Below are 13,082 nucleotides of genomic sequence, written 5' to 3'. Positions count from 1 at the left end.
TTTCTATTTCAAATATGCTGTTCTATTGAATTTTCTGTTCATCAAAGAATCCTGAAAAAGTAGTGTTTTCAACACTGATAACAGGAAATGTTTCTTGTGCACCATCTCAGCATATTAGAATGATTTCTGAAGAATCATGTGACACTTAAGACTAGAGGAATGATGCTAAAAATTAAGCTTTGCATCACAGGAATTAAATAAATTTTAAAATATATGAAAACATGAAACAGTTGGAGGGTTAATACTTTTTTTTTACTGCAAAATGAAGACTTTCTTTCTCAACTGAGAGCAGAACTGATAGAATTTATTAATTTAAACCAAAATTCTGTCTCTAATCAAGACATGTTCTGTGCATCTATCAAAGGGTTTTTAAGGAATAATGCCATCTCCTCTGCTAGACTTAAAAAGAAGAACAATTCTTGAATCTTGAACAATTATCAGCATTAGAGAGTTAAGTGTGGGGAATTGAATGTTGAACAGAAATTTAATGTTAAAAGGCTGCTTTGACAGAGAACAGAATATTTAATGCATATTATATAACAAAACCAAATCAATATAAATTGATATAAATCAAAAGCTCTAAAAGTGGTCTCACCTCGCATCCCACAGACATCAATAAAACATTCAAGGCATTTTTTGAAAAATTATACACTTCAGAAACCCGACCCAACATAGACCAGTTGAATAGTTTTTTTGACCAGTTAAATTTCAAAGGAAGAAGCTGATTGTCTAGACTCTGAAATTACACTGGAAGAACTGCATAAGACAGTATTACTTCACATAAGGGAAAGTCGCCAGGAATCAATGGCGTCCCAGTTGATATATTTGGTGCTGTGGGATCTACTAGGCCACATTTGGTGGATAATGTGGGTAGAGTGTTACATGTTATGCTGAATCAGGGAAATTGAAAACACCTAGTGGCCTCCTATTTATTGATACTGAAAAAGCCTTTGATCGTCTGGAATGGGTCTATTTATGGTACACATTGAATAAGTTTAATTTTGGCGATCAGTTCATTAGAATGATACAAACCCAATCCCATGGCCAGAGTATCTACCGGTGGGCTTATCTCAGATATATTCAATATTTGTAGAGGCATGAGGCAGGGATGCCCACTTTCCCCTTTCATGTTTAATCTATCAATAGACCCCCTGGCACAGTTCATTAGACAGTGTAAGCATATCATTCCGATTCAGTTAGGCTCATCAGTCCATTCTATCTCTCTATATGCAGATGATACTTTGTTTCTATCCGACCTGCAGCGTTCAGTCCCTAATGCCCTTAAAGTCTTAGATGAATTTGGCAAGCATTCTGGATTTTAAATCAATCACCAAATCTATTTTGATGCCTCTCAATTCAGGAGGCTCTAATTTCCCTAATAATAATAATAATATTCAGATATCAACACAAGTTAAATACTTAGTGATCGAACTGAGACCTACCTTATCCCTCATCAAAAATCAATTATATGTCAATTTATAGAAATGTTGAAGCTGACATTCAGAGATGGATGTGCCTACCTTCATCGCCACCTGCCCGAATGTCAACAATAAAAATGAATATTTTGAATATTCCACGCTTCCTCTCTCCCCACCAGCAAATTACTGGAAAAAGTTAGATTCTTTACTGCTAAAATATGTATGGAATGGAAAGCGTCCCTGCATTGTGGTCTATACTTCAAAAAAGCAAATTGGAAGGTGGATGGGGCTGCCATAACTTTAAATGGTACCATTGGTCCTTCATTCTGTTCCCAGTTGTGAAAGGGTTTGATCGTTGTTTACAGCCTTCATGGAAACAAAAAGAAAAATAACTAATTTCACCAATTCGTCTACAAGACTTTTTATTTTCCGGCCTTTCTTACATTCTGAAGTGCTCATTATACTATGGTCATATTCTGTCCTATACTCTCCAAATATTTAAAAAGAAAACTGTATGGCATATACAACTGCTGCAAAGAAACCTCCTCATGACCTTTCTATCAAGCATTGGTTACATCCATCGGCACGGACCAATCATGCTAAACCCGTCATTTTGTCTTTGTGGAAGAATTGTATATGTTCAGTTAGGGAGATCTTGGACATTTAAACCATGTCTATTATTTCTGTAGTTATTTTATTTATTTTCAAATTCCTGATGTGTGATGGGTTGGGGGGAGGTTGTGGGGGGTAGTAGTTAGATACATTTTCTTGTTTGTTGTAACCTAGACGCTACTTTGAAAATAAATAAAAACACTTCATTACGAAAAAAAGAGAAAAACATAACAGTTAAGTTGTAATAGAATTTCTTTTAAATATGTTGGAATAATGTAAACTTGGCAACATGGTAAGGTCAAAATGAATAGCCATCCCAACAGCATGTGGCAAATTACAAAAAGATGAAAGATTTGGAAATGGTTAACTGAATTGGCTTTTTCAACTCTGACACAAAAGCTGGATTTCTCAGTTTGTGTTGAATGCGGTTGGATTCAAATAGACTTACGAAGCAGCAAGCTGTTCTAAATAACTACAGTAAATTGTACTGGACAGTACAGAGGAATTCTTCTGATAAAAGCTTTTGAGTATGTTGTCACTGATGCGGCTAATATGCATGTAAGACTTAATGTATGGAGTAACTGTATTGTGCCATCTGCTGGTGTAAAGACCTATTATTAAACCCAACAATTGGGACAGACAAAAATACACGATGAGACATGTATGATTCCCTTTTTATTAAATCGTCCCTTTTTGTTTTGAGTTTCCTCCTCACTTTTCCCTGAAATACACATGCATTACCCATTATCAACCCTCACTCAGTTTACATTAATTTACAAAGGGAAATTTAAAATCAATTGCATTGCTACCAATACTTTAAACCAATGAAATTCCAAAATTACAAACCTCTCTGAGAATTAGTTGATTGTCATAGAACATTGAGTGCAAGGTTGACTTGAAATGGCCCATGGCTCTCTTTTGTCATAACACGTGCATGCCTGACCTAATGACATCAACAAACAGGCGTCTCATAAACAAATACATAATATACAAAGCAAACAAAATGGCACCAGATCATTACACATATACAGAAGAAACCCCAGGAGTTCTTGCACTATTGTGGAATACTGAAATACTGCAAATGACAGTGTAATTTGTGTGGTTCATGCAAGAGCAACAGGCTTTCAAACACACATACAGTTAGAACAGTAAAGCTATGCACGTGTAGCGTTATGTCTTTCACAATCTACAATTTGCAAAATTGTCTGCAGTGTCTGACAAAATAGTTATCTAACTCAGTAATGTTAACTCAGTAACTTGAGATAATGTTTCAAGCGAGTCTTTTTATCTCATGGGAACCAGTTTACAGACATTGCAAGCCAATTATAAAACAAAACAAGAAAATAAAAACCAAAACTAAACAAAACAAACCAAGTAACAAAGTAAATGAAAACAAAAAAGTGAAACAAAACAAACAAAAATAAACAAACCAAACAACAAAATAAAATACATGAAAAGAAAACAAAAAGCGAAACAAACAATAAAACAAAATAAAAATGGTCCATTAAGAAGAGCTGATACAGCAAATAGAAATATAAAACACTGATTTAGTTTTTTTTTCCCTTTTTTGGACCAAAACCAAAAAGTAATTAAAAAATACTCTCCAGTACAGGAAAATTATACATAAAAAAGGATAAAAACAGTAAAAATAAATAAATTAAAAAAAAAACAATAAAAGAAAGAAAATTAAATTCAAGGAAAAGAAATGTAAAAAAATGTACATTAGGTTTAATGGGACAAAACACAGCAGAGGATTAGTTCATTAAAAGCAATAGACTCAAACTTTGGCAATAACACAAAACAAACAAAGATCTCTCTTATTGGGATATTCCAGTTTCAAGATTTCAGTAGCAGGCTGATTCAAATATTGCACCATCGGTCTTCAGCTCGTCCCTGGGGTGACTTTCATTTACAGTGTAGCAGGTCTGGCTGGTAGCACAGTATAATTGCACGTTACTTGTGTTGCTGGTTCAATATAAACTCTAACACCAAACGCAAACCAATAAGATGTTACTTTGGTTGAAGGCATAATTGCTAATCCAAACATCAATAATACTAATCTAGTCAAATGCAACTTTGAGAGCTTTTTGGTGGTTATGTAGAAAATAAAGCTAACTGATAGATCTAGAATGATAGATCTACACAGGACATCTAATGCATCTTAGGGTGAAATAATACAACTCTGATTTACTCAGAAAGAGGGAGAGACTGCAGCACTCGGTCCTGAGTCTGTTCTGCAGTACACCTGTAGCAGGCGCTGTCTGTCACTCCCCTGTGCCGGCCACGAGGCTGCCATTGATTTGTGCTGATCCTGAGTGTGAGGGGTCAGGAAATTCCAACCAAGAGAGGAGGCATGTTGGAAGGAGGCTCCAGAGACCTCACCTGAACAAAGAGTGACAGCAAGAGTCAGATAAGAAGCTTACAATCACTAATACTGAACTGTGCCATTAGAGGACAAAGCAAATGTTCTTTTTTTAGATTATGCACAAACAAATAAACAAAAACTGCTTCTGTAGTTTCACTCCAAGCCAAGAGAGGGCAGCATACTATGTGATGACTACGTTATTATAAAAGAGCATGATCAATTCATCTGACCAACTGCATTCCCCTAGGTTTAGGTGGACGACACTTAATGCTGATGGTTAGACGTCTGGTTACGTGACATTAGGTCAGGCATGCATGTGTTGCTAGACAAACACATACACACTAACACACACGTATACCCAGAGCACAGTACCTCTATCAGACCAGGAAGGGGCGGGTGAGACCGAACAGAAGGATGAAGGGAGAGGGGTGCAGCCAAGAGAGGCAATCTTGAGTTCATTCTTCTGGAATAACTCAGAAGACATAGAAATACAAGGAGAAGGAAAATAACCCGGTGAGAAAGAACCGGAGATGGAGTCCTGTTGGTTTTCCCTTGACGGGAAATGTCTGTCTATTCAACTAAAAACTATTCTGAGACACTGAAAAGCCATCTGGGCTAGGGTTGTGCTGATATACGATAGTATTGTATATCGACGATAGTCAGAGATATTGCATGTGGCTGATGCCTCTGACGATATCAAGACGATTATTGTTAGGCTAGTATTGTTATTGAATTAATATTAGGGCTTATTTGTCCCATTGTATTTTTTTTTACACGTTTTACAGCGTTGAGCGTTATAACCAATCACATACGATTCTGTTGAGCTTATGAATAGAACAGCCAATCAGAGGCATTCAGATGAGTCATCGCTGAAACACCGGAGTTTTGTTGTTGAGTGCACACGCTCGCTGACTCAATTCTCCTCTCTCGTGAACTCTCTCGTCATAAACAACAAGTGTAGATGTACGTGCGAAGTAAGTATAAGAGATAGCTTCACTGATTATAACTCATGCTAGTCTGAAGTCAGTGATGATAATTTAAATGTTCTTTGCTCGTTTTCTGTAGCTGCTGTTTGAATAACTGAGGAAATGCAAGCATTATAATTAGTAACTTACAATAGTTTTTATTAAATTGTGATCATGTTAAATATAAATTCAGTCATATTAAAAATATTTTAGGACGTGACATCCATATGCTACTTGACTTAAAATATAGTATAATGTGAAGTTAACAGATTACACTAACATAAGGGTGCTTTTAGTCTGACCCTGGAGTTGGTTCACTATCCGGCTATTAAATTACACAAGTAAATTAGCACAATGATATCGTGTATCAGTGATCTCACAGGCTGACGATAGGACGATATGACTATGGAGCATATCGGCCAACACTAATCTGGGATACACATATTTGAATAGAAACATGCTGAAGGTTGTCAAAGAAATGCATGTATGAATGATACAAAAGACTCACCTCTAGATTTGAGCGAGCTTGTTTCAACACATCTCTTGTTCTCGACACTGGAAGTAAATAAAAATAACGTGAAGAGAAGAACAATAAACACGAACAAAGAGAAGAGAGAAGAGATTAACTCACGTTGATTGACGATGAATTGCTCCATGCTGTCTTTAGTGCGACTGGAGGTCCTTAGATTCTCCATCGTGTCCCTGAGAAGCTGCTCTTGTTCTGACAACTTACGCCTCAGTGCGACAACCTCGTTTCTCAAAGACTGCTCCTACACAAACATATTTATAAGAAACCTTTAGAATTACAAAAACAACCAACATCAGTGTGATTTCATTAATGGTTTAATTACGTAAAGTTGCGCTTCTGAAAACTGTCGCTGTCAGTGTGAATTTCTCTTAACAGGTGCATGCAAAATGATCTCTCTTAGGAGAACTTGTTTCCGAGGCCTATTGTAATAACTGAAATGTTTCTCTAAGTGCCCTCTAACCTTTTTGAGCTGCTGGGCTGAGGCCTCAGTGCTGGGCAGAGCCGCCCTCCAGAACATTCTTAAGAGAGAGCTTGTCTCCTCCAGAATCTGCTTCAGTGTCTTAGTGCTGGTGTGCAAGTTCCTCATAAAACCCTGTAGAGAGAGACCACCACGTGTGAATGACAATTAAAACTTTTTAGCTTGTTAAAAGTTATTGCTATTGTTTTCAATTTCAGGAAAACATTACATGAAATATGATAAGTGCATTTATTTAAATTAAAAATGGTCACACAGAGACATTTAAATCACATGTTTACACCAAATTAAATCAAAATAAATATTTCATTTTTTTAAAGCAAAAATGTGTTTTATATTCAGGGCAGGCTTATTAATTTACTGTGTTAATTTAGTATGATTAATTACTTTTAAATATGAAAAAATAGTGATGTGTTTACGTTTAATTATATTGGAAATAAAACTGATTTCTAAAACCACTTTTTGTGACGTCTATTGAATTTGACTCATCTTCTGCAATACATTATTAGTGTAAAGGGTTTTTCTCCAACTTTTTATCAGCCGAAGCCCTTTGAATTAAAATATTTAGGATATTGAGGATTAATATTTCAATCATTTAGAAATGTATTTGCATGTTCATGGTTCTCTGATGTTGGTTAATGGTTAAGTCATTTTTTTAGTGAGAAATATAAAATTTTTTAGTTAGTGTTTCTTTTGATTGTTTTTATTTTAAATATATATATTATTTAAATTTTACATTTTTTTATTTTCCCCTGATAAATGCAATTAATTAGATTATTTTGATCATCATACCATGCAATTAATTTAATTCCATATTTAATAATTTGACATCCCTGCTAAAGAAATATAAAGAAATATCCACTTATTATCACACCAGCCTTTCATCTTAAATCAGATCTATATTCTGACCTCTGGAAGGTTAGGTGATTGTGTGCTGGACTGCAGTGCTGCTTCCATCTTGCGGATAACAACCTTCCCTTCCAGTAGCTGCTGCTGCAGGGCACTGAAGTCATCCACATGACCAATCATATGACGCCCAGTCTTGCAGGCAAAGGAGCCATCAGGGGCCTCAGCCTCCAGATCTTCAGCACCAGACCTAGATGTGTCTAATCAGGAGACATGCATTGATTAATCAGTTTTCTGTCTTGCACGTATTTGAGTGAATTTTATCTCTTGTATAAAGCATTAGAAGTGTTTTATATAAAACTCTTACCATTAGCAGAAGACTTTGGCTCATCTGTTTCCACAGCTGGTGAAGCAGGGCTGGAGAACCCTGTATCTCGAACAGGAGGAGATGGTGATTGGTCTACAGCAGACAGTGAGACCAGAGTAAATGAAAATATTTATAAATATGTCTCAATGCATCCACAAACTTGCGAATTAGAGTCATGATTGATTATTATAATTAGTTGTCTCACCGTGGAAGAGCTGTTTCCTGGCTGAGGGACAAGGCATACACTGCTCCAGCCTCTCTCTCAACTGCTGCTCCAACAAATGTATGTTAGACTCTCGCTCTCGTAGGTCAAAGGTCAAACTCAATCCTGAGCCTACAGCAGTAGAGGGCACAAGACATTTTAATACTCTGCTTATACAATCCAAAGCTGGTTGCACAAGACTTTAGCTGTAATTGTTCCATCTAACACAAATTTCAGTCATTTTAAAATATCAGTTTAGTTGTAGGGCAAAATGAGCAATATCTGATCACTTTGATTGAGTTTCAGACAGGTGCACTGGTTTCTTACCTGTGTTGCTCTCAGTAGTGCCACAGACTCTCTGATACACCTGTAGTTCACACTGCAGCGTGTGCACTAGACATTGACACTCACTCAGCTGCTGCTGGAGAACATTCACTTCATGCTGTAGCCTGTTCACAGATGTATACACACTAATATTATTCAATGCAGTCTGCCACATTTTTGTCAAGTGCCAAATCTCAAAATTACTACTAAAATTTCGAGAGGATACAACGGGATATTTTAGTCTGACACTGTACCTGGTGCTGTTGTCCAGACTGTTCTGTTTCTCCTGTTTGAGATGCAGTACTGCCTGAGCCTGCTCTCTAACCTGAGACTGCAGCCGACTACACTGACCCGCCCAGCGGTCCGCCTCTAGCTCCGCCTGCTTTAACTGGCCACGCACAGACAGAACCACCTCTTTTAGCCGCTCCACCTCTTTACCGCCATCTGCATGTGAAACAGACACAATAAAACATCACTTTAGCTATAATTAAAAACTGCACATTTTTAATGATATATATATATATATATATATATATATATATATATATATATATATATATATATACACATACAGGTGCTGGTCATATAATTAGAATATCATCAAAAAGTTGATTTATTTCACTAATTCCATTCAAAAAGTGAAACTTGTATATTATATTCATTCATTACACACAGACTGATATATTTCAAATGTTTATTTCTTTTAATTTTGATGATTATAACTGACAACTAAGGAAAATCCCAAATTCAGTATCTCAGAAAATTTGAATATTACTTAAGACCAATACAAAGAAAGGATTTTTAGAAATCTTGGCCAACTGAAAAGTATGAACATGAAAAGTATGAGCATGTACAGCACTCAATACTTAGTTGGGGCTCCTTTTGCCTGAATTACTGCAGCAATGCGGCGTGGCATGGAGTCGATCAGTCTGTGGCAGAGTCCTGCACGGGTCCTGTTTGATAAACCCGCACCCGCCCCGCACCCGCAGTAGTTAACCGATTACCCGACCCGTTATCCGACAGCAACACTAATTTAATTCCGAATCCGACCCGACCCGTTTGACATAAAAACCACGACCCGAACCGCACCCGCATTAAATCTACATAAGGCAGACAAAACACCTTTATTTTATTTTTAATGTAACACGCTATTAACAAGTCATTCTGAGTTAATGCGTTAAAAAATTAATAATAACAACATTTAACACACGCAGCCCAACAAGTTAACAGAGAGAGAGAGAAAGCAACATTCAACGTGTAAACAATATAAAACTATTGCGTAGGCTACATGTGAACAATATATAAACAGGTCTAAAGGGCTTAGATTAATAAGACAAATATGAGCTTTTCCTTCATAACCAATAAAATAAATAACTTTATAGGCTGCATAAAAATATGTAGGACTGGCAGCAGTGTCGAGAGAGAGAGAGAGACTGAGAGAGAGAGAGCGCACAACGTGTAAAAACAATATAAGCTCCTATAGGCTAATCACAGACACAGAGGCAACATAATAAATATGAAAAGCGAAAGAGTTTTATTAAAAAAATAATAATAAAAAAATAACAGCCACGATTCCGAAATTTCAGTAGCCAGTTTTACGTTTCTAATTATTAATTTCGAAATCATAGCAAAAACTATTGGAACACACCCCTCTATTTTAACAAAATTTTAATAATTTGACAAAAATATAAATTAATTGTTAGCATTTTTATTAGCGCACATTAAGAAGCCTTAAGCATTTTTCAGTTAATTAAACATTGCATTAAATAAGCTAACAGAACAGTGTTAGGCTTATTTTAGAATGAGAAATAGACTAAAGTTTTTATTCAAACTGTGAATAGATTAACTACAGAAAAGCGAGCAAAGAGCACTCCCTTTAATATAATCACTAGACCTACAGCTGTCAATCAATGTCAGTACAGCTGTCGATTGGCTACAGTGCTCAGTGTTTGCAAATCCCGCTGTAGAAGCCCGGTCTTCAGACAGAGCGCGCGAACACAAGCACGGGACAATTTGAAAGGAGCTGCCGTTCAGCGTGTACTGGATTAAGTCGAAATTGTCTTGGTTATAATTGTACCCGCAACCCGCCCGTGCCTGTCACCAGTCCGACCCACACCCGCACCGCACCCGACATGTCAATATTTTTCCACCCGTTACGTCAATTTTTGCGGTTCACCCGTCGGGTACCCGCAGGGTAACCGCCCGCGTGCAGGACTCTGGTCTGTGGCACTGCTCAGGTGTTATGAGAGCCCAGGTTGCTCTGATAGTGGCCTTCAGCTCTTCTGCATTGTTGGGTCTGGCATATCGCATCTTCCTCTTCACAATACCCCATAGATTTTCTATGGGGTTAAGGTCAGGCGAGTTTGCTGGCCAATTAAGAACAGGGATACCATGGTCCTTAAACCAGATACTGGTTGCTTTGGCACTGTGTGCAGGTGCCAAGTCCTGTTGGAAAATGAAATCTGCATCTCCATAAAGTTGGTCAGCAGCAGGAAGCATGAAGTGCTCTAAATCTTCCTGGTATACGGCTGCGTTGACCTTGGACCTCAGAAAACACAGTGGACCAACACCAGCAGATGACATGGCAGCCCAAATCATCACAGACTGTGGAAACTTTACACTGGACTTCAAGCAACATGGATTATGTGCCTCTCCACTCTTCCTCCAGACTCTGGGACCTTGATTTCCAAATGAAATGCAAAATTTACTTTCATCTGAAAAGAGGACTTTGGACCACTGAGCAACAGTCCAGTTCTTTTTCTCCACAGCCCAGGAAAGACGCTTCTGACGTTGTCTCTGGTTCAGAAGTGGCTTGGTAGCCCTTTTCCTGAAGACGTCTGAGCGTGGTGACTCTTGATGCACTGACTCCAGCTTCAGTTCTCTCCTTGTGAAGCTCTCACAATTGTTTGAATCAGCCTTGCTTGACAGTATTCTCAAGCTTGCGGTCATCCCTGTTGCTTGTGCACCTTTTCCTACCCAAATTCTTCCTTCCAGTCAACTTTGCATTTAATATGCTTTGATACAGCACTCTGTAAACAGCCACACCTTTCAGTAATGACCCTCTGTGACTTACCCTCTTTTTGGAGGGTGTCAATGTTCGTCTTCTGGATCATTGCCAAGTCAGCAGTCTTCCCCATAAAAGTAGTTTCAAAGAACAAGAGATACCCGGAATTTATACTGTAGGGATGGTCATTAATTGAAGCTCAAATGTAAATATTCTAATTTTCTGAGATACTGAATTTGGGATTTTCCTTAGTTGTCAGTTATAATCATCAAAATTAAAAGAAATAAACATTTGAAATATATCAGTCTGTGTGTAATGAATGAATATAATATACAAGTTTCACTTTTTGAATGGAATTAGTGAAATAAATCAACTTTTTGATGACCAGCATCTGTATATATCTGTATATGTATATATATATATTTTTTTTTTTTTTTCCCAAGATGAAAGCCTATACAGAATGAATACTGTATGAACTAAGCTACTATTCCATTGTAAACACTGACAAGAAATTATGCTTAATCATTTACACCTAATGCACCTAAAGTTGCTGTAGTACTACTGATAGCGTTCCTTATAAACATAGCAGGACTAAGATCTTACCTGTCCTGGCCTGCTGGAGTTGGGTTTGCAGGGCATGATTTTCTTCTTTCAGCACTCGAATCTCATTGGACAGTTGAGTGACAGAATCAAGGCCTTGGATATAGATGTTAGTGGGCGCTCCCCCTGCTAGTGAAAGGTAGGAGAAAATATAGATACATATGAAAAAGACGAGCAAAAATACATACAAGTATTACAACATAAACACACTGACTGGGTTAATTTGATTGTGTGAATCTCTGACCTCCGTTTCGCCCAGAGGAGGCCAGTCTCTCCTCTAGCTGTTGTCTCAGACGGTCATTGGTCTGGATAGAGTCTTCTAGACGCCGTCTGAGAGTGCGAATCTCCCTTAAGTGTTCTTCCATTAAGTCTGTGCCTAAAGCATTGAATAAAAAAGCAGGATAAGTTTTACAAAACATTATATGACAATAACATGTTAACATTATAATTAACTCTGATATTTAACCTGTATGGCCTGACTGATATCCAGAGGAACCAGAGGACACATCTCCATACGTGCCTGGTCTTAAAGGTCTTGGGCCATACATCATATCCCACATTGCACTGCTTTCCAGAAGGCTTGCCCCTGATTTCATAGCAGGACTGGTGTGCTGACTGCTGAAAGGTGACTGTTCAAAGGCATGATGGGATAGTGGGTGTAAGCTGTTGTGGTCAGGCTGAGTATGGCCCAGTGGGAACGCATGAAGGGGTTTGATCTGAGGACCATGGTAGCCTGTACCGGGATAAGAAAATACTATTGGAGACAATGTAAAAAAAAAAAGTGAGTATATAAATTACCGGTCAAAGTGTTTGGGGCTCACCAAGACTGCATTTATTTAATCAAAAAGTACAGTAAAACATTAATATTGTAAAATAGTATTACAATTTAAAATAATGGTTTTCTATTTTGTTAATATTTTAGAATGTAACTTATTCCTGTGATGGTAAAACTGAATTTTCAGCAGCCATTACTCCATCACATGATCCTTCAGGAATCATTTTAATATGCCGATTTGGTCAAGAAACATTTCTAATTGTTATCAATGTTGAAAACAGTTGTGCTGTTTAATATTTTTGTGGAAACGTTTTTTTAGAACATGTTAAAAAGAACAGGATTTATTTAATCTGTTGTGTTTACTGTCACTTTAGATCAATTTAATGCATTCTTGATGAATATAAGTATTCATTTCTTTAAAAAAAAATGCAGGTTAAAAATGAGTAGCATGATGAAGATGTAAATGTGAGCGAAGCTATCACACAATGACTGATTTCAGTAATGCATGAAAAATCTATTTTTCATTAGTAATTCATCTCTTCAATGCAATCCTGTATAGAGGATGTTTAGATATTTTTACTGGGAAAATACAGATTAAGC

General features: G+C 37.2%; 1 protein-coding gene across 11 annotated transcripts in view; it reads right to left on the bottom strand.

Moving 5' to 3' along the window:
- Positions 1-2,692: 2,692 nt before the first annotated feature.
- The window catches only part of pde4dip (phosphodiesterase 4D interacting protein), a 68,292-nt gene continuing 57,902 nt past the window's right edge, over positions 2,693-13,082 (bottom strand). For 7 of the 11 annotated variants that reach the window (XM_058755192.1, XM_058755193.1, XM_058755190.1 and 4 more), the window contains 13 exons: positions 12,174-12,440; positions 11,952-12,083; positions 11,711-11,836; positions 8,358-8,547; positions 8,107-8,228; positions 7,783-7,911; positions 7,578-7,670; positions 7,274-7,470; positions 6,350-6,481; positions 5,992-6,130; positions 5,869-5,915; positions 4,768-4,858; positions 2,693-4,412 (listed from right to left, as the gene is read on the bottom strand). In XM_058755192.1, coding sequence (XP_058611175.1) covers positions 4,222-4,412; positions 4,768-4,858; positions 5,869-5,915; positions 5,992-6,130; positions 6,350-6,481; positions 7,274-7,470; positions 7,578-7,670; positions 7,783-7,911; positions 8,107-8,228; positions 8,358-8,547; positions 11,711-11,836; positions 11,952-12,083; positions 12,174-12,440 — 1,856 coding nt within the window. In that variant the 3' untranslated portion in view covers positions 2,693-4,221. The remainder of the gene's footprint in view (positions 4,413-4,767; positions 4,859-5,868; positions 5,916-5,991; positions 6,131-6,349; positions 6,482-7,273; positions 7,471-7,577; positions 7,671-7,782; positions 7,912-8,106; positions 8,229-8,357; positions 8,548-11,710; positions 11,837-11,951; positions 12,084-12,173; positions 12,441-13,082) is intronic. The other 4 variants (XM_058755185.1, XM_058755183.1, XM_058755186.1 and 1 more) reach the window with 4 other exon arrangements.

The sequence above is a fragment of the Onychostoma macrolepis genome, chromosome 20, assembly GCF_012432095.1.
Source record: "Onychostoma macrolepis isolate SWU-2019 chromosome 20, ASM1243209v1, whole genome shotgun sequence".
Lineage (NCBI taxonomy): Eukaryota > Metazoa > Chordata > Actinopteri > Cypriniformes > Cyprinidae > Onychostoma > Onychostoma macrolepis.
The sequence above is the reverse complement of the archived record's forward strand: the minus strand, read 5'-3'. Positions and strand labels throughout refer to the sequence as shown.